Raw genomic sequence first — 26,333 nt, forward strand, 5'->3', positions numbered from 1 at the left:
GAACGGCGGGGCGGGGCCACCCCCGCAGTCCTCTGAAGGGCAGGGAGGCACCTGAATGAACGGCGGTTCACACCCTCCTTCCCTAGGTCTCCAGAGGCAGGAAGTGCACTGGGGTTTGGCCCTGGCTGACTTCCACCCCTGCGTGTGACCCGGAGAGGACAGGGCTGGTGGCAGCGCTTGCTCAGGGAGGTCACTCACAAACGTCCCCTCTGACATCAGTGTCCCCCCCTTCCACTACCCCCTGCCACCCACATGCCGCCTGCTCACCTCTCTGGTTGCCCGTGGGCCCCTGACCCCATGCCAGGCTGTGCCGTGGTCGCTCTGGGAGGTCTGGTTGGGGGGCGGGGGGCTGACCATCGCTGGCAGTGCTGGGCAGATGGAGAGAGACCTGTGGCATTCCCAACCATGTGGCGGGAGGCTGAGGCCTCTGAGTGGCCCAGGACCGTGGCATTGGGGTGGAGAGGGCCTAGGGAATCTGACCAGCTGGCAGCGCCCGCCCCCTGCTTGGGGAGTGGGGTGGACAGTGTGTCCAGGGCTGTCCAGCGGGAAGGGCTCGAGAGTGTGTCCCTCCACCTGGAAGGTCTATAGGTGCTGAACAAGTCGGGGGGCATGGAACAGGGGACAGAACACTGGCCCCGACTGGTTAGGGGACAATTTCGGGATGCAGGAAGGATGCCGGGTGGGGGAATAGCCGGGAGGGGAGTGAAGGACCATAATTGGGCCCGATGTCAGTCACTCTCCTGCCCCTGGGGGAGGGCAGCCATCACAGGCCTCCTAGCTGGGTCCCAGGGTCAGACCCGGGAAGAGGCTCGTCCCTTTGCTGGGAGGCCCGGGTGCCGGGTCCAGAGAGGAAACCCTTTCCCGCCAGGTCATCCCTGGAACACGAGTGATGAAGCCCCTGTGCAAATGGGGAGGGGCTCCAGAGGGTAGAAAAGACCAGCTCCACGGTCCCGACCCCAGGATGGACCCCATCCCGCCCCACCTGGGAGACCTCTCCCGCTCATCCGGACAAATGAGCAAAGTCAGGGATGAGATTCCTGTCCCCAGTGGGGTCCAAGAGGAGGTGCGCCTGAGGCCCCTTCCGGTTGGGACTGGGATTCTGAGGCTGGGGAGTCTGCGTTTTAATAGGTTCTTTGAAAGGCAGCCTGTGGGGGAGGGGTGGCCTTTGTGTCTCTGGGGCACTGCGCACCCAACTGCCACGAGGCTGTTCTCCATACTGGTCATCGGTCCGCAGCCGGCTGGCCTCCTGCCGCCCAGCGCCCCTTCCCTGTGGAGCTGGGGGGGCGATGGTGCCTCTCGGGTCTCAGGCACCGCTGGGCTCCCACCACAGAGGGAGAGGGCCATTTGACTAGGCGCCTCTAGAGCCTCGAATTCCTGATCTTTTACAAAAACAACACATTTCCTTTCATGAACAGGAACAACTTCAAGGCTGCACGAGGGTGTGTGGGAAGCCGGAGGCCTCAGGTCAGGGTTGGAGCAGGAAGTGGGAAGTGGGGGGCAGGGAGCTCCCCATCTTCTGGAGCAGGAGCAGGACTGTCTGGACAGCAGCAGAGGGGCCTTCTCACTTCAGGGGGCAGGGCCCACCTCACCAGGCCAAACGTGGGGGATTCTGCCCTCCCTAGAGCCCCAGGGCCCCAGCCACAAGTCCCTCCTCCAGGAAGGCCTCCAGCTTTCCCGGCTCCATCTCTCACCCCCAGGCCTCCCGACCAACCGGAAGCAGGCAGCTTGAGTGGGAGCCGGCAGAAACCAGGCTGGAAGGGGTGCCAGGGGAGTTTATTGCCAGTCTGTGCCAAGGGGCCAAGGTTACCCAACTTTGTCCATCTTCTGGGGCATAGGCTGCCTCCAGAGGACCAGGAGGACAATGAGGTTGACGGCAAACTGCACGTGGCCGAAGACGGGGACCCCGAAGCTGCGGTACAGGAGGCCGCCCAGCGTGGGCCCCACGGTGCGGGTCAGCGGCTGCACAGAGGCACAGAGGCCCAGCATAGTCCCTGTGGGGTGGGGGGTGGGAGTCAGGCCTGGCTGGGTCCCTCAGCGTCACCACCCCCCACCCCCCACCCCACCCCTGTTTCCTGGACCCAGCAGCCTCTGTGCCCCCAGCCCCTCCCCCAGGGCCTGCAGGTGTGCTCCCTGTGGACCACTCAGCCATGAAGGGGCCACACTGGTGACCTCTGCCCTCTGCCAGAGAGTTCCCACGCACAGGAGGGGCCGGGGACTGGGCACAGTCTTGGGCTAGGCCCCACCCTCCCAGACCACCAGGGTGATGGTGACCGTGTGCAGCCTACAGAAACTGGGGGGTGGGCCTGGCGGTAAAAGGTGAGCCACCAGGTGAGGGCTGGGACCGGGGAGCAAGGCAGGCGACGCATCCCCAGGGTCCCCACACAGCCCTCACCACCCTCATAGGAACTGGAGGGAAGGCACCCCACAGGGCTCGGAAGGGCTTCAGGGGCTCATGAAGGGCACGCCACTGCTTCTGACCCCACTTCCCGGGTTCACCTAGCTGCCTGGTTACCTGACACCCCATCTCTACTCCCCTCTTGTTAGCTGAGCCCAGCGTAGGTCAGCTTGTGGTGGCTGCTGTCCCCAGCCTCATGAGGGTCAGAGTCCAGGGCTGCAGCTGGAAAGCCTGGCTGGGTCAGCGGGAGCTGCCTGGCAAGGCCCCGCCCAGGCTCAGGGCCAGAGGGAAACTGAAGAGCAACCTCTCCCATCGCCCACACGCCGAGCAGACACTGGGGAGCAATTTACCACCCCCTCTGTGCTCTCCGGTTCCCAGGCTGGCGCTGGGAACCAGCTCCTGCTCCTTCCAGGCTGAGGGGTGGGGCCCCAGGCACAGGGAGGCCAGGCCCTGCCCTCCTCTCTCCAGGCCTGTTCCCCTGCCCATGTCTCCTGGCCTTTCCAAAGTGCTGGCCCGCCCTCTCCAGGAAGCCCTCCAGACCCAGCCTGGTCTCCCAGGACCACAGAACCACAGGTCTGAAAGGCTTTGGAGGCTCCCAAGGCCGCCCCGAGAGGCGGCCTTGCTGGTCAGCTGCCTCTGTTCCCATCAGACCACCAGACCTCAGCAGCCCCTCCCAGACGGACAGATGGATGGACTGAGGGTCAGCCAGGCCCCTAAGCTTTCTAACCCTGCTGCTGGGGATGTCTCCACTTTCAAATAGCCCACAGGAGCCCCCAAACTCAAGCTGCAGCTGGGTGGGGACAGAAGCCTGACACTGTGGGGGACCCCATTGTCCCACCAGTGGGCCTGGGGCTTCCTAGATTTAACTAGCTGTGTGCGTTCATTCATTCACTCACTCACTCGTTCACCTGGGAGGCACCTACGCACTGTCCTGAGAGGGAAGAGAAGACTGGCTCTGGCCTCCGGCCTGGCAGGAAGCCCCCATTTTGGGCGCCCTCTCCCATCCCCCACCCACTGGGCTGTCTTCCTAACTGGCCTCAGTAGGAACCTTTCAGATCCACACATGCACACCTTTGCTTGGCTGGGGCCCAGCTGGGAATGCCATCCTTCCCTCCTCCTTTCTAGTAAAATCCTGCCCATGCTTTAGAGCCAAGCCAGATGCCACCTCCAGGAAGCCGTCCTCTCATCCCCCAGGTCTGGCCCTGAATTGGTCTGCAGGGGAAGGTGCAGGGCTGGCTGGGCTGAGTGGGGGCCAGAATTCTCACCTGAGCCCTCTTGCCACCCCTCACCCCACCCTGCCCACTAAGACCCCAGGCCACCCACCCCACTCAAAACCCAGTGGGTCAGGCAGACCCTGCCCCGTGTCCACCTGAAGCCACTAGCAGGCCCCAGGGCGGCTGGCCGGGGCCTCCCAGGCCTGATCCTCCCTGGCCCCATGCTGTGCTCACCCGTGTCCGAGGCTGAGACAGCTTTGGTCAGTATGCTGTCGGTGACCACGTTGAGGGTGCACAGGCTGAAGACCAGGCCGGGCATCAGGAGGCAGAAGTGAAAGACGTTGGACATCAGCGCCTGGCATGGGCAGGGCAGGGGCCACAGTGATTGGGGGCCCCCAGGAGGCGACCGCAGGAGGGCCCATCCCTTAGGTCCCATAAAGGTGGCCCTGGGTGGCGGTGGGGCCCAGGGGCTCGAGGACAGACCAGGTAGGGGTCGGGGAGTGGGCCGGGGCCCTGCTCTCTGCGGGTGTAGCTGGTGGGGGGTGCTCTCACCATGGCCAGTCCTGTCACGCTGAAGACGAGCACACTGGCCCGGAGCAGCGCGGCTTCTGAGAAGTGGCTGCTCAGCCGCCCAATGACCAGGCCTTGGATGACCTGCGGGGGGAGGGGGGGCAAGGGGAGGGTCGACTTTGGCCAGCACCCCCCCAGCTGGGGGACCTCCACACCCTTTGCAGCTCAGCCCTTAGCAGTGACCAGTTCCAGGGCAGAAGGGAGGGCCCCAAGGTCCCTGAAGAGATGGGGGGCTGAGGGCCTCACCCATGCACACAAGCACTCGCACACGCACCCACACACGTGCATGGCCAGCCACTCAGAGGTCTAGTGTTCACACAACTAATCCGTCTCTTTAATTTCAGGCAAGATGAGTGTTCACATCCAAGAAGGGCCACTTCACGGCTGACGGGGGCGGGGGATGCACTGGTTACGGTGCAAAAACGCCTTTTATCATTTGAAAATGCTCAGTGTGGCCCCGAGTCCAAGCCTGGGGACCCACGTGGTCCTGCAAAGGCCCCTCCAGGTCCCCTCTCCCCAACTACGCCTCCTCAGCCCCTCTTTGTCTGCTCACCTGGGAGGCAGGGCCCGCCCATTTCACAGATGGGAGACCGGGGCTCAGAGAGGAGGCGGTTGCACTGGGACCTGCGGGTCTCAAGGGGTCTGCGGGCTCCAGCCAGGGCCAGGCTCGGTCTCCAGGGCCTGGGCTCTGACCCGAGCAGGCTGGGAACAGCCGTGTAGAACGAGGCTCAGGGGCCTTTGGAGCGTTACTGTTGTTTTGTTGTTTTCTCTGTTTCTCTCTCCCCTCCAGTGTGGCCCTGCCCGCAGAGCTGGGGCCCGCTTTGCCCACAGTGGGTGGGGGCAGGTCCTCCTGGGAGAGGCTATTTCAGCACCAAGGTCTACACTGGTCCTGGGCCAGGAGGCAGGGAGCAGATGGCTGGGAGGTGGCAGGAATGCCACCAGCTTCCGGAGAGGTCAAGAGCCCCTCCCCTGCTCCAGCAGGTCCCAGAATAGCCCCTCCCCCGGCCCGGCTGTCAGGCAGCCGTCCTGGGTGGCGGCAAAGCGTCGCCACCTGTCCCAGTCACCCCAGGGCCTGGTCCAGATGCCCAGGAGGAGCTAGGGCGGCTGAGCATGGGCAGGGCTCGCCCTGGGCCTGGAGCTGGGGCTGGCTCAGCACCCACTCTGACAGCAGGGTACCAGAGCTGGGGTGCTGCTGGCAAGGCCCCTGAGGTACTGGCGCCCTTCCGTGCGCTTTGCCACATTAGCTCATCTAATCAGCCCGCTGACCCCGCCAACCCCACGAGACCCTGCGGGCAGTGCTGCGGTTCCCTCGTGGACAGACACAGACCGGGACTCGGAGGCGTGGAGCGCTGGGGAACTGGCCTGTCCACGGCTGGCCCACAGGACTCAGGGCCGACTCCTCCTTCCCTAGGCCCAGCACTGGGTCTGTCCCTCCTGTCCCGCTGCCACCGGGCACTCAGAGGTACACTCGGGGAACCAGGGACCCGGACATGCTGTTGGACAGGAGGCCAAAGGTGCACCAGCCTCTACCGGGAGGAGTCCCCGCCGCCCTCTGAGATGGGACCCCGGCAGGTGGTGGGCTGGCAGTGGCCTGGGTACAGCCAGTGAGGGAGCCCACGGGGGGTGGGCAGAGAGGGCTCGGAGAGGCAGGAGCGGAGGGTAACTGCACAGAGCCCAGCGCCGGCGGGAAACCGAGTCCTGTCCAGAGCTTCCGGCGCACCCTGGCACCCGGCACTCACTCACCATCAGGAGAACCCCGAAGAAGGACATGAGGTAGCCCGCCTGGGCAGCCTCCAGCTGGAAGAAGTCCATGCAGATGACAGAGAACATGATCATGAAGAGCCCTAGGCGAGGGGGCGGTGTCAGGGCTGCCAGGCTGCGAGGCTGTGCCACCTTCCCCGTCTGCTGGCCACCCAGGGTCCCAGGGGCCCTGACCACAGCGACTGGGTCAGGGAGGAGCGTGTGACCCCAGCTGGATCAGGGCGCCTTCCCCGTGTGGCCAGGTCCCAGGCGCGGGGCACGCTGCCCTCGGGGCTGCTGTGACCGTGGGCAGGAAGGGGCTGGGGGGCCACGCCTCCAACAGGGTGCGCTTCCCAATGAGGGCGGTTGGGAGACGGGGTCCCAGGCCTGGCGATGTGGGAGGATGTGGCCCCAGACCCACCAGTGGCCCCTTTTGCTGAAATTGACGATGTGGTTCCAGTCCCCGGGCGCCAGAGCCGGCCCGAGTCAGACAGGCCCGGCTTCCCCCCAGCCCTGAGCTCCCGCAGCTGTGCCAGGGGGAGCTCTCTACCTGAAAGCCCCTCACTGACTGTGCCGCCGCCCCCGGCCTCCTGGTGAGAGCACCCGGGCAGGGCCGCGGGGGGCCCCGGGCACCACTGCGGTCAGAGCCGGCCTCGGGTCCACCTCTCACCAGGCGGCCGATACGGGAGCCCGCCAAGGGCGAGTTCACCTTCAGACTCTGTCTCCGCCTCTCAGACTGTCCCTAGGGGATTGGGAGGTCACAGGCCAGGGGGCCTGAGCAGCTGGAAGGCGGGGAGGTCACGGTGCCACCACACCTGCGCGAGCAGGATTGTCTCCCCCTCTGGGACAGGTGTGACCGGATTCGGCCCAGGTGAGGCTTGAAGAGAGAGGGCTGGGGCAGGAAACACGGGGCAGGGGGAAGGGGCGCGGCCTTGGCCACAGACGCCCCTTCATGGCTCCCAGTTCTCAACTGTGCCAGGCTCTCCATGGCCGGCGCAGCCCGGGACTCACCTGAAGGGAAGCCGGAGATGACCTTGACAAGGAACACAGGCAGGACGCCTGGCTGCAACAGCAGGCAGGTGATGGCCTTCAGGTCAAACACGCTGGCCTTGGGAACGCCTGGGACACCCAGGGAGACCCATCAGACCCACGCCCACGTCCTCGCCCGCCTCGGCCTCAATGCCGCGGGCCAGGCTTGCAGGCGTTGAGGCCTCAGACCCACGAGGTGGGGCGGCCCCCCTCCCGCTGGCTCCGACACCTGCTCGTGGGAACAGGAGCAGGTAACACCAGCAGCCCCTCTCCACTGGCCTCCTGGTGGGCGCCGGATAGCTCACCCCACCCCCAGGACTGCGCCCTCAGACCCCACCAGCCCCTGGGGACCCCCGAATTCCAAGAGGTGCTCAGAAAACACAGGCCTCTGCTCTGAAAGCCTGGCCCGGTCCTGGGCACGGGGGAAGGAGGCCCTCTCTCCGCCAGCTTCCCTGCGTGGGCCGCTGTGCCCAGCCTGGCCCAGGCCCGGGTGAGAGCTCCAGCAGGGGAGGCGGCCGCTGGGGAGGAGGGCCGCTCTCAGTGCCAGGCGACCACCACATCCTGACCCAGGGGCCACTTTAGAGCGCTGTGTCATTGGCCTCTCAGCTGAGCATGGCTGTGACCCCCTCTGCCCGACTGTCCTGGGGTTTCCTGTAAGCAGCCTTCTCTGCACTTCACAGGCCCCCACCCCAGGGCCCCACTCTCACCTTCTGGGTCCTCTCATCCCAGTCGCTGCCTCTCTCTGTCCCCCCCCCGGCAGAGGCACGGGGTTCTACTCTGAGCCAGGCTGGGCTGCTTGGAGGGGCCCCACCCCACTGCAGAGCCCTGGCTTCCCCTCGGGGGGCGGACGTAGAGCCCCCATGCCCTAACCCAGCTGCACTCTGCTCATCACCCCAGCACCCACCCCCAAGCTGTGCTCCAGAAGCCAGCACCCGCAGAGCCCTGCTGCTCTGGGCCTCAGGGTCCTGGCTCACCCACCCGCCCGCCTGTGCTCACTCCTTCTCCCAGGGCTGTCCTGGTGTCTCCTTGAAACACTCCCACTGCCTCGGAATCAGCCCCCATGCTCTCCTCTGACGAGGGTCCCCTCCGCGACCACCCCCAGGTTGGCTCCAGCGGTGTCAGCACCCTGAGGGGCTCAGGGAAGGAAGGAGGCGTGAGCGGCCCCCGAATCCCTCCCCGAGTCCCACATGTCTGGTCCTGGTCTTGGCAGGCTCTGCTGAAGGGAGGGCATGGCTGGGGGAGGCCTGGCCGGAGGAAGGTCCAGGTACCGGCTGGTGGGACCCGAGCCTCGGGGCTCACACTGGCTGAACGTCTGGAGCGACGTGTCTGGTGGGACTCACCTGGCTGGGCAGCCTGGGCATGGGCGCTGGCCCCTTTGGTGCTGGTGGGGATGCAGGTGAAGCTGAGGATGGCTCCCAGGAGGTTGGCCACGAGAGCCAGGAAGGCTGGACACTGGATCCTGGGGGCGACAATCATGGTCACACGGGGCTCAGGCCCCAGGGTGCAGGTGTCACCTGCAGGATCTCCCCCACTCCACCTCCAATCACACTTAGGCCTCGACTGCTGAGAACAGCTCACACCCACAGCCTGTGACCCGGAGGGCGGGGACCGGGACCCTCAGGGCACATTTATTAAGTGACAGATGCAGGAACAGTTGAAGCTCTCACCCTGACCGTCACGCTGTGGCTGGGCCTTCAGCGTTCCTAGCAGGTAGGCCCCGTCCTAGAGCCAGGACGGTGAGCCTCGAGGGCTGGGGCGGATTCTCCCAGGGGAGTCCATTCTCAGCTGGCCAAAGGGTAGGAAAGGCCCCAGAGGACAGGCCTGGCGTGTGTGAGCACAGCACCCGCTGCTCCTGGCCTGGCAGGTGTCAGAGACCCGGGGTCCCGCACTGCGCCAGGGGCCACTAGGGGCCCGAACTTTAGCTGCAGGCCACGTCTGCCATGAAACTGGAACCCACGTGGAGGAGCTGCCCAGATGCCTGCTGACAGAAGTGGGCGGGGCAGTGGTCCCCCCATTTCACAGAGGAGGAAACTGAGGCTCCCAGGGTCCTCAGTCCTCCCTGTGGTGGGCCTGGAGGGGTCTCCTGGGATGGGGAGTGGCAGCTGAGAAAATGACCGTTCCCCTTGGTGACAGGGCTGGAGGGGAGAGACACACCGGGCGGCATTGGGGCCAGGGCACCCGGAAGGGGCACCAGAGAACCTGGGGCGCGAGGTGCCAGGTGGGCAGGGGTCCGAGTTTGAATCTCAGCTCCATGGGATGGACCTCAGTGTGGCCTCGTCTGAGCCACAAGGAGAGGCCTGCTCTTGGCGGGCCTCGGGAGTCTCCTTCCCATCCCCCTTCCTGGGGGTGCAGGGCTGCTGGACCTTGGGAGGGGCTTGGCCCTGTAAATCCCGGGATACCACGCTCGGGCGGCTTCCCACCTGCCCACACCGCCACCAAGGTTCTGTGACCCACGGTTCCCTCGGCTTTCACTTCTAAGGAAGCCTTTCCCACCATGAGTCACAGCCTGGAAAGTTGGCCCTTGACCCCACCGGAAGGTGAAGGCGAGGACAGGTGTGGGCCTCCCTTTCCAGGCAGGCCGTCACCTGGAAACCAGGCACGGGGGCTGGCGGGTTAACCTGTCACCATTTCCCCCTGAGGGCTGGCCCAGCCCCCTCCCCGGGTGGGGAGTGGGGAGAACTTACTGAGCCAGGCGGCTTTGACCTTCACGCCTGTGCACAGCTGAACTCCCTTCCCTTTAGCAGCAGAGAAAGCTCCTATACATCCCGCGAGGGCCTTTCTCTGGGGAGCCTGACCTTCCTCCGCAGTGGGCGCCCTGTCCTCTGACAAGGCCTTGCTCTATTAAACGGCCAGTATCCATCCCCTGAAAGCAGGGAGGCCTGGCTGGAAGGAACCCTGCGCCAAGACCCCGGGGGACATTAGACCTTGGAACAAATGTGTGAGCCATTCACACGGACAGGGGAGACCTGCCCCAGACCTCACCAGAGTCCTGAAATCTGCCCTGGTCAGGGCCTCCGGACACAGGCACTAGTGAGAGGTCAGTGTCCTGGGAGGAGCCCCCTCCCCACTGTACACACACAGACGCACACACACACACACACACGCACACACAGCTCCCTGGGAACCGCAGGCGGGAAGGGCTGTTCCACATGGGACCAGGGAACTCAGTGGGGCCCAGACCCTCGGCCACCCCTTGTCTCTTGGGCTGGGACCTGCCCAGGCTCACACAGTGGTGAAGCTGGCACTTGTCCAGCTTGCATGGGCTTCCGCTGACCCCTCCCCTCCCCCACATGCCTGTCTCTGTCCCCCTACCCACAGTGTCTATGCCCACTGCCCACGAAGCTGGTCGTTCAGGCCTGCCCACTGCCAGGGTCCCAAACAAATGGGCCTTGCCACGGACTGGCAGCTCGTGGGTCAGCAGGCTGAAGGCCAGAGAGCGCGGGACCCCTGAGTGGCCCCGCAGTCCTCTCCTCTGGCCGGCAGGAACTGCTCTGTGACGTGAGCAGGGACACCCGGCCCGGGGGGCTGTGCCCAGAGAGAAGGGCTCTTTCTTCAGGACTCTGGCCTCAGAGGGTCAGACGTCACGGCTTGGGGCCGGTGGGGACAAAACCTGCTGTCTCTGCCAGATGCCCCGGAAATGTGGGGGAGCAGAGGCCGCCACTCATGTGGCTATTTTGGGAGGTTGGTGACAATCGAGGGGCAGTGGCATGGAGCCAAGCCACTTCTCCTGGGATCTTGATTGTGCCTTGCGTGGTGGCGGCGACTGAAGGGGCACAGGGACCCCGAGGGCCCCGGGAGGGAGGGGGGGCTGTCCTCCCACCTCGGAGCTCTCCGACTCCCCCAAAGTGCAAGGAGACCGGAAAGGAGGAACACGGGGGACACTTCGCCCCAGGCCTCTGCACGGAGGGTCTTGGCTGGAATGCCCTCCAGCCTGTGTCCCAGCTGGGGCGCCTCCTACCCTGGGGACCTTCGGGGCGCAGGGTCACTGGGATGGGGCTCACTGAGTGCCGGCCACAAGGGCAGCACCGTGTGTGTGTCTCGTCCGCCTGCCCTTTTATTTTGGGTCGGAGGGCTGGACGGGAGGCTGGACAGACAGCCTCATGGACACCATGAAAGGGCACCTGAGTCCTGTCCATCTCTGTGGCCACCCTGATGGGGGAATCGCCTTTCCTCAGACACAGATGAGGGCCACCTCCCAGGACACTGGGGGCTGCCTGGCTGTCCGAAGTTCCTTGTGGTACCCCTTCCTGCCCGATCTCCAGGCCACATGACATCCCCGGGGGCCGGCAGGGCCTGGCGGTCTTGTCACCCTGCATGGGCTCCGTGCTCGTGTCCTGCCTGCCAGACCCTGTCCTGCTCCAGGTGGGAAGCTCGAGCTGCCCTCTCCACCTGCTCCGAGGCTCTGAGAGCTGACCGTTGTGGCCAGCGTCCCCGGGCCCGGCTGCAGGTGGGGCTCAGGGCCTCCCAGGCTGTGCACCCTTCTTCTGTCCAACCTGGAGGTCAGGCTGGGGTCTGCGGAGACCCGGCCGCACCTTGCCCCACACGATCCACACCCCAGAACACCGTGGCTAGGACCACGGAATGGAATTCCGTCCACTGGGATGGAACTCCGGTGGGGCCACTCCTGACCCAGGCTCCCTGGGGCTTCCGCGTGTGGCCCAGCTCCCCGCAGCCTCTGTGTGCCCCAGCACCTGGCCCTCCCCTCCAACCGCACTGGCCTCTGGGCCGGCCCCACGCTCCTCCCAGCCCCAGGGCTTCTGCAGGACTTTCCCTCTGCCTTGAACACTATGGTGTCGGTCCCTCCCATGGCGGGCTCCCTGTCTCGGGTCTACGCTGACATCCCAGCCCACTATTCTCGGCCCCAGTGCCGTCCGTGGACTTCTTAGTGCCTGGCCCCCCAAGTGGTCTGCGGGCTCTGCGCATCCCCTGGGATGGGAAGGCAGAAGCCTGGCGGGCCTCGGCGAGCCACCTGAGCACCAGGCGGGGCAGGTGGCCCGGCTGACAGGTGAGTCACTCCTGTCTCACAGACATTCAGCGCAGCCCGAGTGCCTACTCATTAACTCCGGGGGAAGCTGATGTGTTACCAGGCGGAATCCTATCTGTGTGATTAGAGTTTCCTAGGCCTTTGCCCTGACTGGGACCAGGATAAGGTCTTCCGGGGAGGCCTGGGTTCTCTGGCCCGGGATAAGGGCTGTAAATACCTGCCGAGTCCACAGGGTGCAGCCAGCTCTGGGGTCAGAGCCCGGCCACTCACCGGCCACTCAGTGCCTGGGATGCCTGCAGCGACACTAAGGCCTGGCCCTGCCTGACCTCCATGGTGGTCTGTGGCCGGACGCTCCCCCAGCCCAGCACTCACGCCCTCCTAGGCCCATACAAGTGGCCACCAGGTGGGCATCCGCCTGAATCCTGACCACTTCCGTGGGACAGAGCCCTTGGGTCCTGGGCCACAGGCCCAGCTGTGCCCATGACTAGCTGGGGGGCAGTGGTAGGATGGCCCAGAGGTGAGGGGGGTCTCCGGCAGCCCGGACAGCCCCCACCTTTGCTTCCTCTGAGCTTGAGGCCCTCTCATCAGCAGCTCGCCCATCCTTGGTCTAACTGGTTCCCCTTCCCTCTAGGGGTGGGGAACATTTTTTCTGCCACGGGCCACTTGGATATTTATAACATCATTTGCGGGCCGTACAAAATTACCAACTTAAAAATTAGCTATGAAAAAAGCTCCTAGATTTAGTGAATTTCGAGGCCCGCCTGCGGTTGGCTTGGCAGGGCCGGACCCAATGGTTTCTCGGGCCGGATGTTCCCCGCCCCTGCTCTCGCTCAAGGCCCAGGGGAGCGCATCCTTGGCCCTGCCCAGGCTGAAAGCGGCATCCGAGACCCCTGAGGTCCAGGGCCTGCCCACCTGCCCCGAGCTGGAGGGCAGAGGGTGGGGAGGGCTGTGTCCTGATGAGGAGCTGGGGCAGCCAAAGACCCCCAGCACCAAGTCCAACACTCAGGCCAGGGTCTGCCCTGCGTCCAGCATCAGCAGCTCCTGAGAGGAGGCTCCACCTTTCCTTGAACCCTGGAACCCGCTCCCCAGAACCTGGCTCCAGTGGGCTCTGCATGCTGGCGCCCACCCCGAGGCACGCGGCCGTCTTGCGGGGAGGGTGGCATAGAGGCTTCTCCAGGCTGAGGTGCTGGGCTCAGGGCCATGAGTCACAGAACTGTTCCTGCCCCTAAGGGAGCCAGGCCTCCCAGGCCTGAGCTCCAGGTTGAGCCCAAACCAGTTATACCAGTGCAGGGCACACAGCCGGCTGCCAGGGCCACTTCCTCTCTCCTCCTGTTCCCTGTGGAGGTGGGGTATGCCTGGGGCCTTTCTGGGTGGGGGTGGGGTGAGCAGGGAGGCAGGACACAAGATGGGGTGCTGGCCCTTGCATGGGGCATTGGGGTCCTGGAGTCAATTCCCCTGGGCCTTGGGTAAGGACCGGGAGCTCCACGGGGGAGCCCCACCCTCTCTGGGACCTCAGTTTCTCCACCCATCAAAGGAAATTCCAAGGATATAAAGTGCCTCAGATCTTGGGATGAAAGAGGGAAGCTAATGGAATGTTCTGGAAGGTGAGGGCAGGGGCGGTGGTGGTCTGGGGATGCTCTGGTCAGCAGCTGGGCCGGAGAAAAAGGCAGGTGGTCACAGGAGGGAATGGTGGGCAGGGCTGGCAAGGGGAGGCCCGAGCACCCCTAGGAGCGAGCGGGGGCTGAGGGGCCCACGGCGCAGGCGAGAATACCCGGTGAGGTGAGGGAGGGTGCCAGCGGGAGGAAGAGCTGGGCTGGGAGGCGAACCATCAGCCTGGGAGGCTGAGAAAGTCCCGGAGGGTGGGCGGCGTGGGTGGGGGCTCCTCCCTGCCCTGCCCCTCCCGCTCCTGCACCCTCTCCACGGCCCTGAAGCCCCCTCCTGGCTGCAGCGCCTGCCCCTCTTTCTTGTCTCCCTGGGGAGACAGAGGCCCTTTCCCCCTGAGCCTGAGCCTGGGCCTGAGCCTGATCCTTCATGGAGTCAGGGCCTGTGCAGGCGGAATCCTTGCTCGTAGGCGTAGAGGGTCCTCCCTCCTCGACCAGCATGCTCCTGGCTTCCACATGTTCTCAGAGATCTCTTTTCCTTCGGGTCCTCGCCGCGTCTCATTTTTGACACCCTCCCCCCCTCGATGGGAACCAGCTCCCAGGGCTTAGAAACCAGAAACAGGCAGCTGCTCTTGCCCGGCCCGGGCTCCTTCACCCACGGCCCGCCCCGCCAGCCCCCCAGGGGCACCGGCCTTAGCCTAATGAGGCCCCACACCCCCTGGTGCCCCAGGCTGCTCAGACCTCCCCACAGCTCCCCCAGGGCCAGCCGGGTGGGCGCAGCCTTGAGTTCACACACGCGTCCCGCCGATAGCAGAACCAAGCGGGAGCCTGCCCCCTGCCCTCGGCCCCCACCCGGCAGCCACCCGGGTCCGGCGCCGTCCTGTCCTGCCTGACCCAGTGCAGCAGCCACCCCCTGGTCTCCCTGCGCGGGCCCAGCCCCCACATTCTCCAGGCAGCCGCCGGCTTACACGTGCCTGCTCCCGCCTGGCCAGGGCCCCACCGCCTGCTCCTCCCGGTCCCCTCCCGGCTCTTCCACTGGCACACGGCTCCTCCTGCCTCTGCCCTCACCATCTGGAGGCCGGGCGTGCGGCCTGACTTTATGGGAACATGTGTCGTATTCATTTCGTCCCAGGCCTCGGCCTGTCTCGTTTGCCACTGTCTCCCAGAACCCGGGGTCCCGGGGGCACCGAGGAGGCGCCCACAGACATTGCGAGGGAACATGAGTGAAGGAGTCCTGCCCTCCTGCCGCTTAGCGGAGGATTCCCGGACCCAGGCCCTGATGAAAATGCTGGGGACAGGGACAGGGGCGTGGCGGAGGGAGCCAGATGGCACAGGGCCTCTGGCCAGAGGGCAGGTCGGGGCTTCCACCCACAGCTGGGCCCGGCAGCCACCGCCGGACCCAAGCCAAGCACCTGGGCCTGCGTGAAGGCAACGGGCAAGGTTGACTCCTGGGGAGAAAGCTGATTTTGAGGGGGTGCTGGGGCTCTTCCGGGGAGGCAGCAGTGGGGGTGGGCCGCATGGGGGCACTGATCTCCCTCCAGAGTCAGGCTGGGCCTCTAAGGGCCAGGCATCTGGGTCCGAGGTTAAGCTCTTCCCTGAGGTGCCCAGGCCAGTGGAGCAGCCAGGTCCGCGCAGCCTCGCCACGGGGCGGGAGCCCTGGGACGGTCCACCCTGCAAACCGCTGTGGGAACCGCTGGCTGGGGCTCTGGGGTGTGGGAGGGCCTTGGACCTCTGGGTGTGCAAAGCTGGTGCGTGTGTGGAGGGCGATGGAGCCTTGGTTTCACTCACAGCTACGGAACCACCCACAAGCTGTCCTCGCCCTCGAGAGGCTCAGGGCTCAGCATCCCCAGGTGCCCGTCCAGTCATCCGGGGACGTTCCCTGCAGGGCCCGCTGTGGGTTTCCTTTAGGAAATTAGGTTTCCTAATATCTGTCCGGCTGGGCGAGTCTCCCAGCCTGGGAGTGCCCTGGGACAAGCGGCCTGACGGATCCTGTGCCTGCACCGGGCGGGGCTGGGGCTGCAGCTGCATCTCCGGTGATTGCACCCCCTGCCGGCTGCGTCTCCCCACTGCAGGCCCCTCCCACCGGGTCATCCTCCGCCAGGCCCAACCTGCTTAGCATGCAGATGGGGAAACTGAGGCCGGGGAGGTGGCGGAGCTGGGCCCAGGTCCTGGGGTGCGGAGGTGCGGAGCCCACCCGTCCTCGGCCATGCTGACCACACTCCCACCGCCCTTGCAGGCCCGCCCCCAGGCCAGGTCCTCACCCGCCACTCACCCGCAAGTGGTGCTCAGGGTCCCGCCGATCAGGGAGCCGAGGATGGTGCCGGTGCCGAAGCAGAGGCCGAGCCGGCCCAGGGCCGCGGGCCGCTCCTCCGGCGCAGACAGGTCAGTGATGACCATCTGGGCGGCTGCGGGGAAGCGGGGGCTGAGCGGCACGGCCCCTCGCTGGCCCCTGTGTGGGCCGGGCCAGGCCGCCACCCACCCCGCAGCCAGTCTTGCTCTGGGTCCAGACTAACATCTCTGGGGTGACCTCCGCGCCACCCTCGGGCTCAGGCCCCCGGCCCCACCCGCAGTGGCCCTGCTTAGCCCTACCTGGCAGCGTGTGCATGAGCGGGGCTGGCAGGCGCGAGGCGAAGAGCAGGGCCACGCCGGGCAGGGCCGGGCCGCAGGCGGCCGCCAGGAGCAGGTAGAGCGCCGAGGCCGCCAGGAAGGAGACGGTGAACGCGGCCCGGGCCCCGCGCTGGTCTGCAAACCTGGAGGGCGACACACCTGTGGCCCTCACTGTGGTCGGGCAGGGTTCCCCCTCCTCTGGCCCCTCGCCCACCCCCTGGGACTGCGGGGCTCCCACAGGGCTGATCAGGGAGACCCCAGGGCTGTGAGGGTCGGGGAGGCCTGGGTCTGGGCCCCTGTTTTGCTGCTGGGCCTCCCTCCTGCCAGGGCCTCAGTTCCCCCAGCCTCCCAGCGGGGTAACTGTCAGTGACCTCGGGGTGTCCAACCCAGCCCGGCATTCCCACCCCGTCTGAGAATAACCTGTGGGATCCGAGGGGACCCAGGATGTCCGAGTTTTACAGAAAGTGTGTCGCAGGCTTCGCCTGTCTTCCCTGTGCTCCAGGCTGAGCCCTGAACCCCTCGGGGACCTTTGTCTGCCCGGTTTACTGCGCCCAGCGCCCCTTGTCTGCGAGTTGCTCTAAGGACCTGGCTGTCACCACACTGCTTTGTCCGCTGTGGAGTGTGCAGGGGGATGAGACCAGCGGGGCCGGAGGCTCCCCGTGCCCGGAACTGCCTTTGCCAGCAAGTAGCAGGTGGCCCCCAGCTCAGTGGGGCTGGGCGTCAGCACCCGCCAGTCTCACCAATGAAATCCTCACAAACCAGAACTAGCGGAAGTCCTGGGTGGGGACACCCTGGGAGCAGGGGTGACACCCATCTTGAAAGGGACTGAAGCTCTCCTGGGCCTCAGTGTGTTGCTCGGTGAAATGGAAGCTGCCATCGCCCCGTTGAGGCCCAGCGTGAGGTGGGGAATCTGTCAGGACCCGGCCCGCGACCTCCGTGGGGCAGGCCCACCGTACCTGCCGAACATGGGCCCACCCAGCAGCTGAAGCACCCCGAAGGTGGTCTGCAGATAGCCAAAGGCCACGGAGTCCAGGCCTAGCCTCCGGGACAGGTACTGAAACACAGGGGTGGCCCCTGGTCAGGGTCTGGGAGGACCCTGGGGTCTGGAATCTGGGGTCCTCGGTGGTCAGGGAGTGGAAGGGATAGCCCCGCAGAGGCTGGGAGGGGACCGTGGACCTGCCCGTGACTGTTCTGCGCTGTGCCCGGGAGGGGACTCAGGTGCTGGTCTTAGAGGGGGGAGCCCGTGGGGACCTCTGGGTCCAGGGTCTAGGGAGGGCTGGGTGAAGACAGCGGCTGGCCCCTTTCCCCTCTGTGGGGTACACCTCACATGGGTGAGAAGAGGCACCCAACCCCCGCCCTTTTGGCTCCATTCACTCAGAGCTGCCCGGATGACCTCCAGGGGGCAGCTCATTTCCCAGCAGGCCCTGGGCCTGTGGGTCTCCAGCCCCTCCTGCAGGAGGCCCGTCTGGGGAGGCGACCAGCATCCCTCCAGGGAACCGGAGGAGGTGGGGACCCAGGTCTCCCTGACGTCAGTACCCCTGCAGCTGCTCCTCACCCTGCCCAGACCTCTGAGTTCCCGGCCCCTCCCTCCGGTGATCTTGCTTTTAATGGGTTGAATTTTGCACCCCCCCTTCCCAAAGGTATGTTCAAGTCCTGACCTTCCGTACTCAGAACGTGACCTCATTTGGAAATAGAGTCTTTCCGGAGGTAATTAAGTTATAGTGAGGTCGTTAAGGTGGGCCCCAATCCAGGGGGACGGTGTCCTGTGTAAAGGGGGGTTGGACACACAGGCTCTGGCTGGAGCACACCGGCCACAGCCAGCACGGACTGTCTGCTGCCACCAGAGGCTGGAGTGGAGGGAAGGGTCCCCCCCCACTCCGGGTGTCAGAGGGAGGCCGGCAACACCTGGATTTGGACTTCTGGCCCCAGAACTGGGAGGCAGTCAGCTTCTGATCCTCTGAGCCACCTTGTTTGGGGGCAATCTGACTCCTCCCCTAACCTGGGCAGCTGAGCCCGGCTGTCCGGCTGTCCTCTGCGCACCTGGACAGTGGTCGCACATGACCCTAGCAAGCCCGCATCCCACTGTAGCCGCCTTTTCCCCCCAGCACATCCCAGCCTGGGCCTCCTCAAGGGCAGGCTCTGGGAGGGCTCCCCCGACATTCTCTCTCCCATAGAGGATGCCCCCCCCTCTTCCCACCCTTCCTCTCCCCTCCCCTTGTTCCCTGGGCTGCAGAGCCCCTCTGAAGAGCTGCCAGGCCTCCCTGCCTCTTCCCGGCCCCTCTCGCCCCACCCCACCCAGGCGCCCCCTTTCCCTTCCCAGAGGTCACCCTGACCCCTTGCACCTTCCCCACCACCCAAGATCAGCACCCCAGCTCCTCCCTCCTCGGAGGTCCCATCTGCTCTGGACCCTCCACATTTTCCTGCAACCCTGGCCTCCACTTTCGCTCCCCGGGGAGCCCAGCCTGACAAAAGCCGTGTGGGGACCAGTGTTGGGCCCAGGCTTCTATTCCACCCGGGCCTCTCGGCCGTGCCCGAGGGGGGCAGGGTGCACAGTGACACCCGTCCCAGCGCCTCTCTCCTGAACTGCCCCTGGCTCTCCACTCAGTGCTGGCGAGAACGGGCTCTGGCCTCCCTCCAAGACGGGTGCAGGTCCAGGTCCCTGCGGCCTGACCTCCCTTTTCCTCGCACAGCCCTGTCCAATCCCCCAGCAACCCCTGAGGCTCAGCCTTAACCACAGACCCCGGCTCCAGTCTCCCTCCTGCCCTCCTGGAGACCCCACGCCCCTCCCGGCCTCAGCTTTCTCCCCTCGGCTCTCTGGGCCCAGGCCTCGTTACTGCCCCAGGGCCTTGGCACTGGCTAGGCTCGCTCCTTGGCTCCTTTAAGCCTTTGTTCAGTGTCGTCTCCTTAGGGACGCCTTCCTCACTGCAAACCTGCCAAACCTAACCCGCCGCCTGGCCCCGGCACTCCCTGTCCCCCGGCCCCCATTGCCTTCTCCGCGCACAGTCTGCCTGGCACTGTTTCCTGTGGTGGCACCCCTGTCCCACAGTGGCCGACAGCTGCGAGGGGCAGCCCGTCAGTCCGTGCTGTGCTCGGCTGTATCTGGTTCTGAGAACAGGGCGCATATAGTAGTTGCTCAGCGCAAAACATTGAACAACTACGCACCCTCCCCCGGGAGCTGCTCTGCGGTGCCCAGGTCTTCTAAGGGTGTTAGCTGTTCACTCATCACTCCCCACACCAACCCTCTGAGGGAGGGGTGGGACCCGTTTTATGGTGAGGACATCAGGGTGCCTGCCCAGGCCGCCCCTCTGCTGAGGACAGGAGGTGGGCTTGGGCCAGGCCATTGGTGGAAGGGAGCTGGACCTGGAGGGGGTGGGTGCTGGGCTGGCGATTGCCCTGGAGCCCCTGCCAGTGCCCGAATGGTGACAAAGGCCATACCCATTCCCACCCGGATCTCCAGGCCCAGGTGGGGAACTTTTGATAGCGCCCGGGGGCTCGTGTCATGGCCCCACCCAGACCAGACAGGAAAGGACCTCTGGGGCTCTGGCACCTCCAAAGCCCCCTGGGTGCTGTTGCTGGGTAGGGGTGAGCGCCTGTGGGGCAGCTCCCCAGGGTGTTTTGAACAAATAAACAAGGGTGCAGGGGGATGAAGGGCTGGTGGGTCAGGCAGTTCCAGCCCAGGGCAGGAGGCAGAGGAGGAGTGAGATAGGCCCTGTGCCACCCTCACCTCCTGGTGGGGAGACAGAGGTCATCTAAGACCTTGGAACAGGCCGTGGACTGTGGGCAAGCGGCCGAGGGCTGACCACCTGGGCCCAGGGATGGAGGGAAGGGGCTGCAGGTGCCAGGCAGGTGTCCGGAGGGCCTGCCCCGAGTGAGCTCGAGCAGAGGACTGAGTGCAGCTAGGAAGTGAGCTGAGCAGGTGTGTGGGGAGGAAGGGGGGTGTGGGATCAATAGGGCAAAAGTCCCAAGTGGGGTGGGAGGGACAGACAGCTGAGCCTGGAGGGGTGGCTCCCCTCAGCCCCTCCCCAGGGCCGGCCGTGCAGCCGAGCTCAGGACGAGCTGATGGGGTGTCACTCAGCTCCAGTGTGGCAAGGGCCCCCCAGGGCGAGGGGCCTGGGCCGCATCGGGTTTCCACCCCCGACCCCGGCTGTTGCCCATGGATGACAGGGACGGTAACAGCAGGCTGGTGGCCTGGCGGCCGGGCTGCCTGGGAGGAGGTGCTTACCGGCAGGACAGAGAACTGCATGAAGAGGCAGGTGAGGTCCAGGGTGGTCAGCAGGTAGGTGAGCCGGATGACCCAGGGCCGGCCCAGGGCACCCATCCCAGCAGGGGACTGGCCCTGGCCCCAGGGGTCCCTGGCTCCCTGCATCCTGGGCAGGCGCTGCAGGAGACCTTGCAGGGATCTGAGCAGGAGGCTGGCAGACCTGGCACAGGGCAAAGTCCTGTTGTTCTGGGTGAGGGTGTGGAGTCACTGGGCAGGAGGCGTTGGCACCTGGCCTGGCAGAGCTGCCCTGCAGGGAGAATACGTTGCTGTGGGACCCCCAGCCAGACTCTCCAGCCACCTTCTGTGGGACCTTGGGGAGAACCTGGTAGGTGGCTCTCCCCCTCCACAACCGACAACTCCTGGTGTCTGGGCACACAGCCCCCATAGAACTGGGGACCCCCCACAGCACGGGACAGGCTCAGTGCCCACATGCCTTACACAGGAAGGCACCAGCACTCCGTTTTGAGAGGCAGACAAGGCCTGGCGTGGTTGCTCACTGCAGCTCAGGTGGGTGTCTCCCATCTGGGGTTGACTTCAGTCCCTGTGCCGGTGGGGGTCTCCTTAGGCCCACAATGCACCCCTACCATACGGAGCAGCTTCTAGAAGGACTGCTCTCCTGGCTCCTCAGGAGAAGCTCCTGAAGAAGCTTCTAGAGTGGCCTGGGGGTGGGATAGGGTGGGGGACACAGCTCATCTCCCAGGCCCCAGGCAGGGCCCTGTCCACTCCCTGCGCCCTAATCAGCTGGAACCAGCCTTTGTGGCTTCACGGAGGCCTCTGAAACATCTTGCCAAATTACCAGAACACTGTACGGTTGGACCCCAGGGTGGCCTTCAGAGTCCCGGTCCAAGAGGTGGGGTGGGAGGTGAGTGGTGACAGCAAGGAGGGGACCCTGGGCTTCTCCCAACTGCCCTCTATCTCAGGGTGCAGGGAGGTTGAAGGGCGGGGGAGAGGCTGATAGGGGCAGGTCAGGGGCATCTGGCTGGGCAGGGGCTGCCCTCACCCCAGTGACCGGGGTACCTGTCTTGGCAGGGTTCAGCCTGGGCACTGGTGCGGTGCAGTGAGTCCTCCTGGGTGAATTCAAACCCGGCCCATTGGAGCTGGGCTCGTGGTCCCACCCTCTCTGGTTGACCTGAGACTCCGGCCCTCCCAGGGAGACCAGGGACACCCACCCTCTCAGGGACACCCCAGTCCCTGTCCTTGCCTGCGTGCAGCCTCCTTGCTCTCATTGGCCTGAGCCCGACACTCCCCCGGCGGGCCCCACCCCACAGCCCGGGCATTCCCCTCGGCTGCCTCCCCCCTGGGCTTGACTTTGCCCAGGCTCTCCCGGCTCCCATATCTCCCAGTTCCCACGGGAGGCAGGAAATCTGACCCCCTCCAGCAGCACGGGGTGTCCAGTGCGGGCCTGGAGTAGGGAAAGGGAGAGGGAGGGGGGTGGAGGGAAGGGGAAGGGAGGGGCCAGAGACCCAGAGGAAACGAGCATTTCTGGGAACCTCGCCCCCCACCAGGGAGCTTGTGGAAGGAACAGGGATGTCAGTTTCCCCAAGTCACAATGCGGTGATCCCGCTCCCGCTCCCTCTGTTGGGGCCACCAGAGCCACTTGCTATGAAGATACAGGTGGCTTCGAGAGGTCCCTCTGCAGGGCTTTTGGGGCTGGCAGACGGCTGGGGGGGGGGTCTGGCAAGGGGCTGGGGGCTTTCCAGGCTCAGGGAGCCCCTGCTGGAGCCCTGGGGAGCCACAGACTCAGCTTCCTCTGGCCACAGTTCCCCAGTGAAGTAACCAGATGCCCACCTGGGACCTAGTCACCCCCTGCCCAGCAGCTCAGAGCCAGGCCACAGGCCCAGATTTCAAAACCAAAGTCCCCTCTGATAGGTGCCAACTACAGCTTAGAGGGGCAGAAAACCGCAAGGGGCCTGAGACTGGTGGGGCAGACAGCCTGGGAGCCGGTCCTGTGGTGCCCAGTCCCCCTGGAGGGCCTGGAGCAGGCCCATGTGCCAGTGGGCAAGGGCGGAGCTGGGAGCCCCAGCACCACTCACAGTGCCTTTAGGGGCGGGGCGGCGGCCCAGAGTTAACAGAGGGCTGAGTGAGAGGAAGGTTTCAGTCTGAACATTGCCCATGGGGGACATGCGTTTGTACCTGAGGACAGAGTGCCCGGCTCTCTGCCAACCTCAGAGGTATTGAGAGCAAGACAGCCCAGGCCCAGGCCTGCCACCAGCCCTGCTTACCTGGAAGGGCTGCCAGGGCGCTGGCCCGGGGAAGGGGCGTGGCAACGGCTCAGGTGTCTTAGATTCGGGGCTCTTGGGGGAGGGGGGAGCCTATGGTTCCCTGATCCAAGAAGGCAGGGACGAGGGACTGTTCCCAGGAGGCTCCAGAGCCCCGGGGTTGACAGGGCCCCAGCCTGGCTGCTTCCCACAGGCTTGCCAGGAGCTTGGAGCATCAACTGGTGCCCCCTCGGTTTCCCGGGCAGAGGGTGGGCGTCTCCAGCCTGCCCAGGGCTCTGGGGAGCTTGTGGGGTGGCGGGAAGGGGCTGGTTACTCACCTCTCCTTCCTCCTGCGTCACAGGCCTACAGGTGGTGCGAAGCGAGCAGAGGCAGTCGGACCCAGCCTAGTCCCTGCCCAGCGGCTCGGGGAGGGTGGGCGGGCAGCTTCCTGGTCCCGAGGGACTGTGGGAAAGCGGCCCGCGGGCCAGGTGAGGAGCCAGGCACCCGGAGTCCTGCCCTGGGACCGGGTTCCTTCTCCACAGCGATGGCTTTGGCTGCAGTCCTGTGGGGCTCACCCGCTCACTTAGCCGCTCAACAAACTCTCTGCGTCCCCCCAGAGCCCATGCTCGACCCCAGGGCGTCCACAGCCTCCAGGGCCCCTCGAGAAACTCTGCTAGGAATGGCTGAGCCAGGCCGAGAAGGGATCTGAGGTGGGGCTGGAGGAGGGCTTCTCAGAGGAGGTGAATGCAAACTGGCGGGTGTGGGAAGGGCACGCCAGGCGGAGGGAAGAGCATGGACAAGGCCAAAGCTTGGGGTGTTTAGAACTGAGAACCCTTGGTGGGGTTGAGTCTGGAGAGGGGCGGTGAAGCCCCGATCTCGGAGGGCCTTGCAGGTCACCATAAGGCCCTGGGGCACCCCAGAAGGGCTGGGGGTGGGAGGAGCAGGATGAGATGTGCCCCAGGAGGGCCACCCTGGCTCGTGTGCTGGAGGGTAGAGACCCCTGCGAGTGTCCCAGAGCTGGAAGGACCCGAGGGGCCAGAGGGATTCTGAACTGGGAATGGGCCATAAAACAGGCAAACCTTTATTAAGCACCCACTGTGTGCTGGGCTCCACACCTGGTGCTTGGGCTAGTCAGCCCACAGAACCGACTGCCCCATGTAGCTGGCATTACAGTGCGCCTGAGTGCCCGTGAGTGTGCGTGTGTGTTTGCGCGTGTGCGTGTGGGAGAGGCAGCCGGCACTCAATGTGTGCAGCGGGCTCTTAAGTAAGTGACCTGCTGATGAGCGCGCAGGCCGGGCTCGGGGCACAGCAGGGCCCTGGCGGGGCTCCGAGCCTGCCTTCTGTTCTGCAGGGGACCCCGGCCCAGGGGCTCATCGGGGATGGGCCGCTTCTGCAGTCTGGACAAGGTGACAGGGACTCGGATGGGGGGTGGCGGCTGAGGGTGCGAGGGGTGGGATTCTGCACATGCAGCGAAGGAGCGCTGACGGGTGTCCTGATGGGCTGGGCGTGGGCCGGAAGAGCGGCCACCACGGAGCTGCCTCAGCCGAGAAGGGGCTGGGGGGAGGGCGGGTTCTTGGGGGAGGACCCGCTGGCACTCAGGGCTCAGGTGGGTGGAGACCCGGGTCCTGCAGGAGCGTGTGATGTGGGCGGTGGTCTGAGCTGGAGCTGTGAGTTGGGGTGTCGACTGCATCCAAAAGGGCCCTGGCTGGAGTTGAGCCCAGGCGTGGGGTGATGAGGGGTCCGGTGGAAAGTGCTGGGAACAGTGCCCATCACTCTTATATTCCCCAAGGGCCCCCCTCAACAGTCACCCCTTCAGGGGCTCCAGCGAGGGCTTGGCTGGGGCTGGGCCAGGGCAGGCGGCAGGGTCCCAGGTGGGTCCCCTGTCTGCCCCTCAGCCCAGGTGAGTTGCAGTTCCAGGCCTTGGCCAGGAGGGGGCGCCCACAGCAGCCACCTCCATGCTCCCCAGCCTCAGGTGCTCCTGTCCCCGTGTCCCTGGGCAGTCAGGCTGCAGCTTGGTGGCCTTGAAATCATGGCCTTATGAGGGACACCCCGACCCCTGCAGCCCTGTCTTAGAGGTGGTTGGGCCGAGGGTCCAGGAGGGCAGCCTTAGACCCTCGGTAGGTGCCCATGAGGGGCTGGGCTGGCAGGTGCCAGGGAACCTTCCAGAACTGGGATCTGTGAGCAGACTCCCGGGTTAGGGTCTGGGAAGGGGCTTGGAGGCGGGTGCAGGGGCTGGACCTTGTCCAGCTACATGTTAGTCTAATTGACCCTGTGGATGGGTTCATGGGACTGAGGCCTTCAGCCACACGGCCACATCCCAGGCACCCGGGCGTCCCGGCGGAAGGCGGGCGGCCTCAGGGCCGAGGCCGGGGGTCCCGGGGTGGGCGAGTGCAGGCCTCTTACTCATGGCCCAGTGCTGGGGCGCAGGGTCCCACATGGTGAGGTGGGGTCGTTCAGGGTTCACACCAGCCAGTGGCCATAACTGAGAGGGACAAAGGCCTTGATGGGGAGGCTGCCGGGGGCTGTGTCCTGGTAAGAGGCCACAGGCAGGCCTCGGGGCCCTCGGGTGACAGCTGGCACACTGTGGGTGGCCATGTTCCCTTCCTTGTACACCCAGAGGAGAGAAGGGGCAGGGGACCCTCATGCAGGCCCCAGCGGCCCCGGCGTGCCTGGGACTGAGGCATTTCTGGGATGTGGGGCATCCCCTGGGTCTCTCTGGACCTTGACTTAGAGGAAGGAAGGGAAGATGCTTGGGGGGTACTGCAGGGTCATGGGGCCCCGCTTCCAGGCTCCCTCGAGGGACACCTCACCCCAACAGGAACAGGCATTTCAGAGGGAAGGCTGTCCGTCCAGGGAGCCGAAGGGGGAATGGCCAGCGGCTGGGAGCCTGGCCTGGCGAGGGCCCGGAGGGAGCGAGGGGCGGGAGGGCAGCCTGGGGCCAGGGAGAGATGGGCTTGGAACTGCACAGGGCAGCAGGGCTCGGAGAGCAGCCACACACCGGGCTGGGCTGGGGGAAACCGAGGCAGGGTAAGTGGCATGACCATGGTCCCCCCTTGTGCTCCTGGTGTCCCATCCAGACAGAAGGGACACCTCATGTTCTGACCTTTGGCCCCACATCCAGTGTCTTCTAGAACCTCCCACAACCGGGACTCAGCGAAGAATCCAGGAAGCGGCAGGAAGGACTCCCGGGAGGCCAGCCGAGGTCGGGGACCCTCCGCGCCCCGTTTGGTTTCTCTTGGGGACAGCTGCACGGACATCTCTGGGAGTTTAAGCAGCGGCCTCCTCTCTGCTCTGGCGCCTGGGACCTGGCGGGGGTCCTAGGGTGCCTCCTGTCCTGGGCCTCTGGTCGCTGCTCAGCTCCGGGCTGGCCACGTCTCGCTCCCATTTTGCTAACAGAGGCGGCGTGAGAGTGACCCCCCACCACCCCCGGGGGGACTCGGCCAAGTCATGGCCCTGAAAATCCCCTGGACCCCCGTGTCACCGGGCGGGCGGCCTGTAGCCCAGGCGCCACCTGGTTTATTCACCTATTTCTGCCCCGGCTCAATCTCCCTCCCTTCCCAGGCTCCTCCACCCCATCCCAAACCTGTGGGGGACCCTGATGGGGGCTCTAACTGTACCCCACTTCCCGCCATCATAGCACGGTCACCCCAGTAGCTGCAAAGGTTCAGTGTTTGTGCCTGGCTGTGGGCGGCTTGGAGGTGGACCCCGGGCTTCCCTTAGGTTGCAGGCTTATT

General features: G+C 65.5%; 1 protein-coding gene across 1 annotated transcript; it reads right to left on the reverse strand.

Moving 5' to 3' along the window:
• Window positions 1–1,803: 1,803 nt before the first annotated feature.
• SLC67A1 (solute carrier family 67 member 1) lies at window positions 1,804–20,607 on the reverse strand. The gene is made up of 10 exons (XM_016217093.2): window positions 20,363–20,607; window positions 17,097–17,194; window positions 16,123–16,283; window positions 15,806–15,938; window positions 8,289–8,407; window positions 6,931–7,038; window positions 5,923–6,023; window positions 4,162–4,263; window positions 3,844–3,964; window positions 1,804–1,991 (listed from the first exon to the last, which is right to left on the reverse strand). Exons 1-10 carry the CDS (start codon window positions 20,504–20,506, stop codon window positions 1,804–1,806), a joined length of 1,275 nt encoding a protein of 424 aa, XP_016072579.2. The 5' UTR covers window positions 20,507–20,607.
• Window positions 20,608–26,333: the final 5,726 nt, after the last annotated feature.

The sequence above is a fragment of the Miniopterus natalensis genome, chromosome 11 (genome assembly GCF_054644295.1).
Source record: "Miniopterus natalensis isolate mMinNat1 chromosome 11, mMinNat1.hap1, whole genome shotgun sequence".
Taxonomy (NCBI): domain Eukaryota; kingdom Metazoa; phylum Chordata; class Mammalia; order Chiroptera; family Miniopteridae; genus Miniopterus; species Miniopterus natalensis.

Coding starts and splice junctions, on each gene's coding strand:
- SLC67A1 (XM_016217093.2), bottom strand. CDS start 20,506: ATGCAGGGAGCCAGGGACCCCTGGGGCCAGGGCCAGTCCCCTGCTGGG. Junction 17,195..20,362: donor TGCAGTTCTCTGTCCTGCCG/GTAAGCACCTCC, acceptor CCTGTGTTTCAG/TACCTGTCCCGGAGGCTAGG. Junction 4,264..5,922: donor TCTTCGGGGTTCTCCTGATG/GTGAGTGAGTGC, acceptor CTCCCCCCGCAG/GTCATCCAAGGCCTGGTCAT.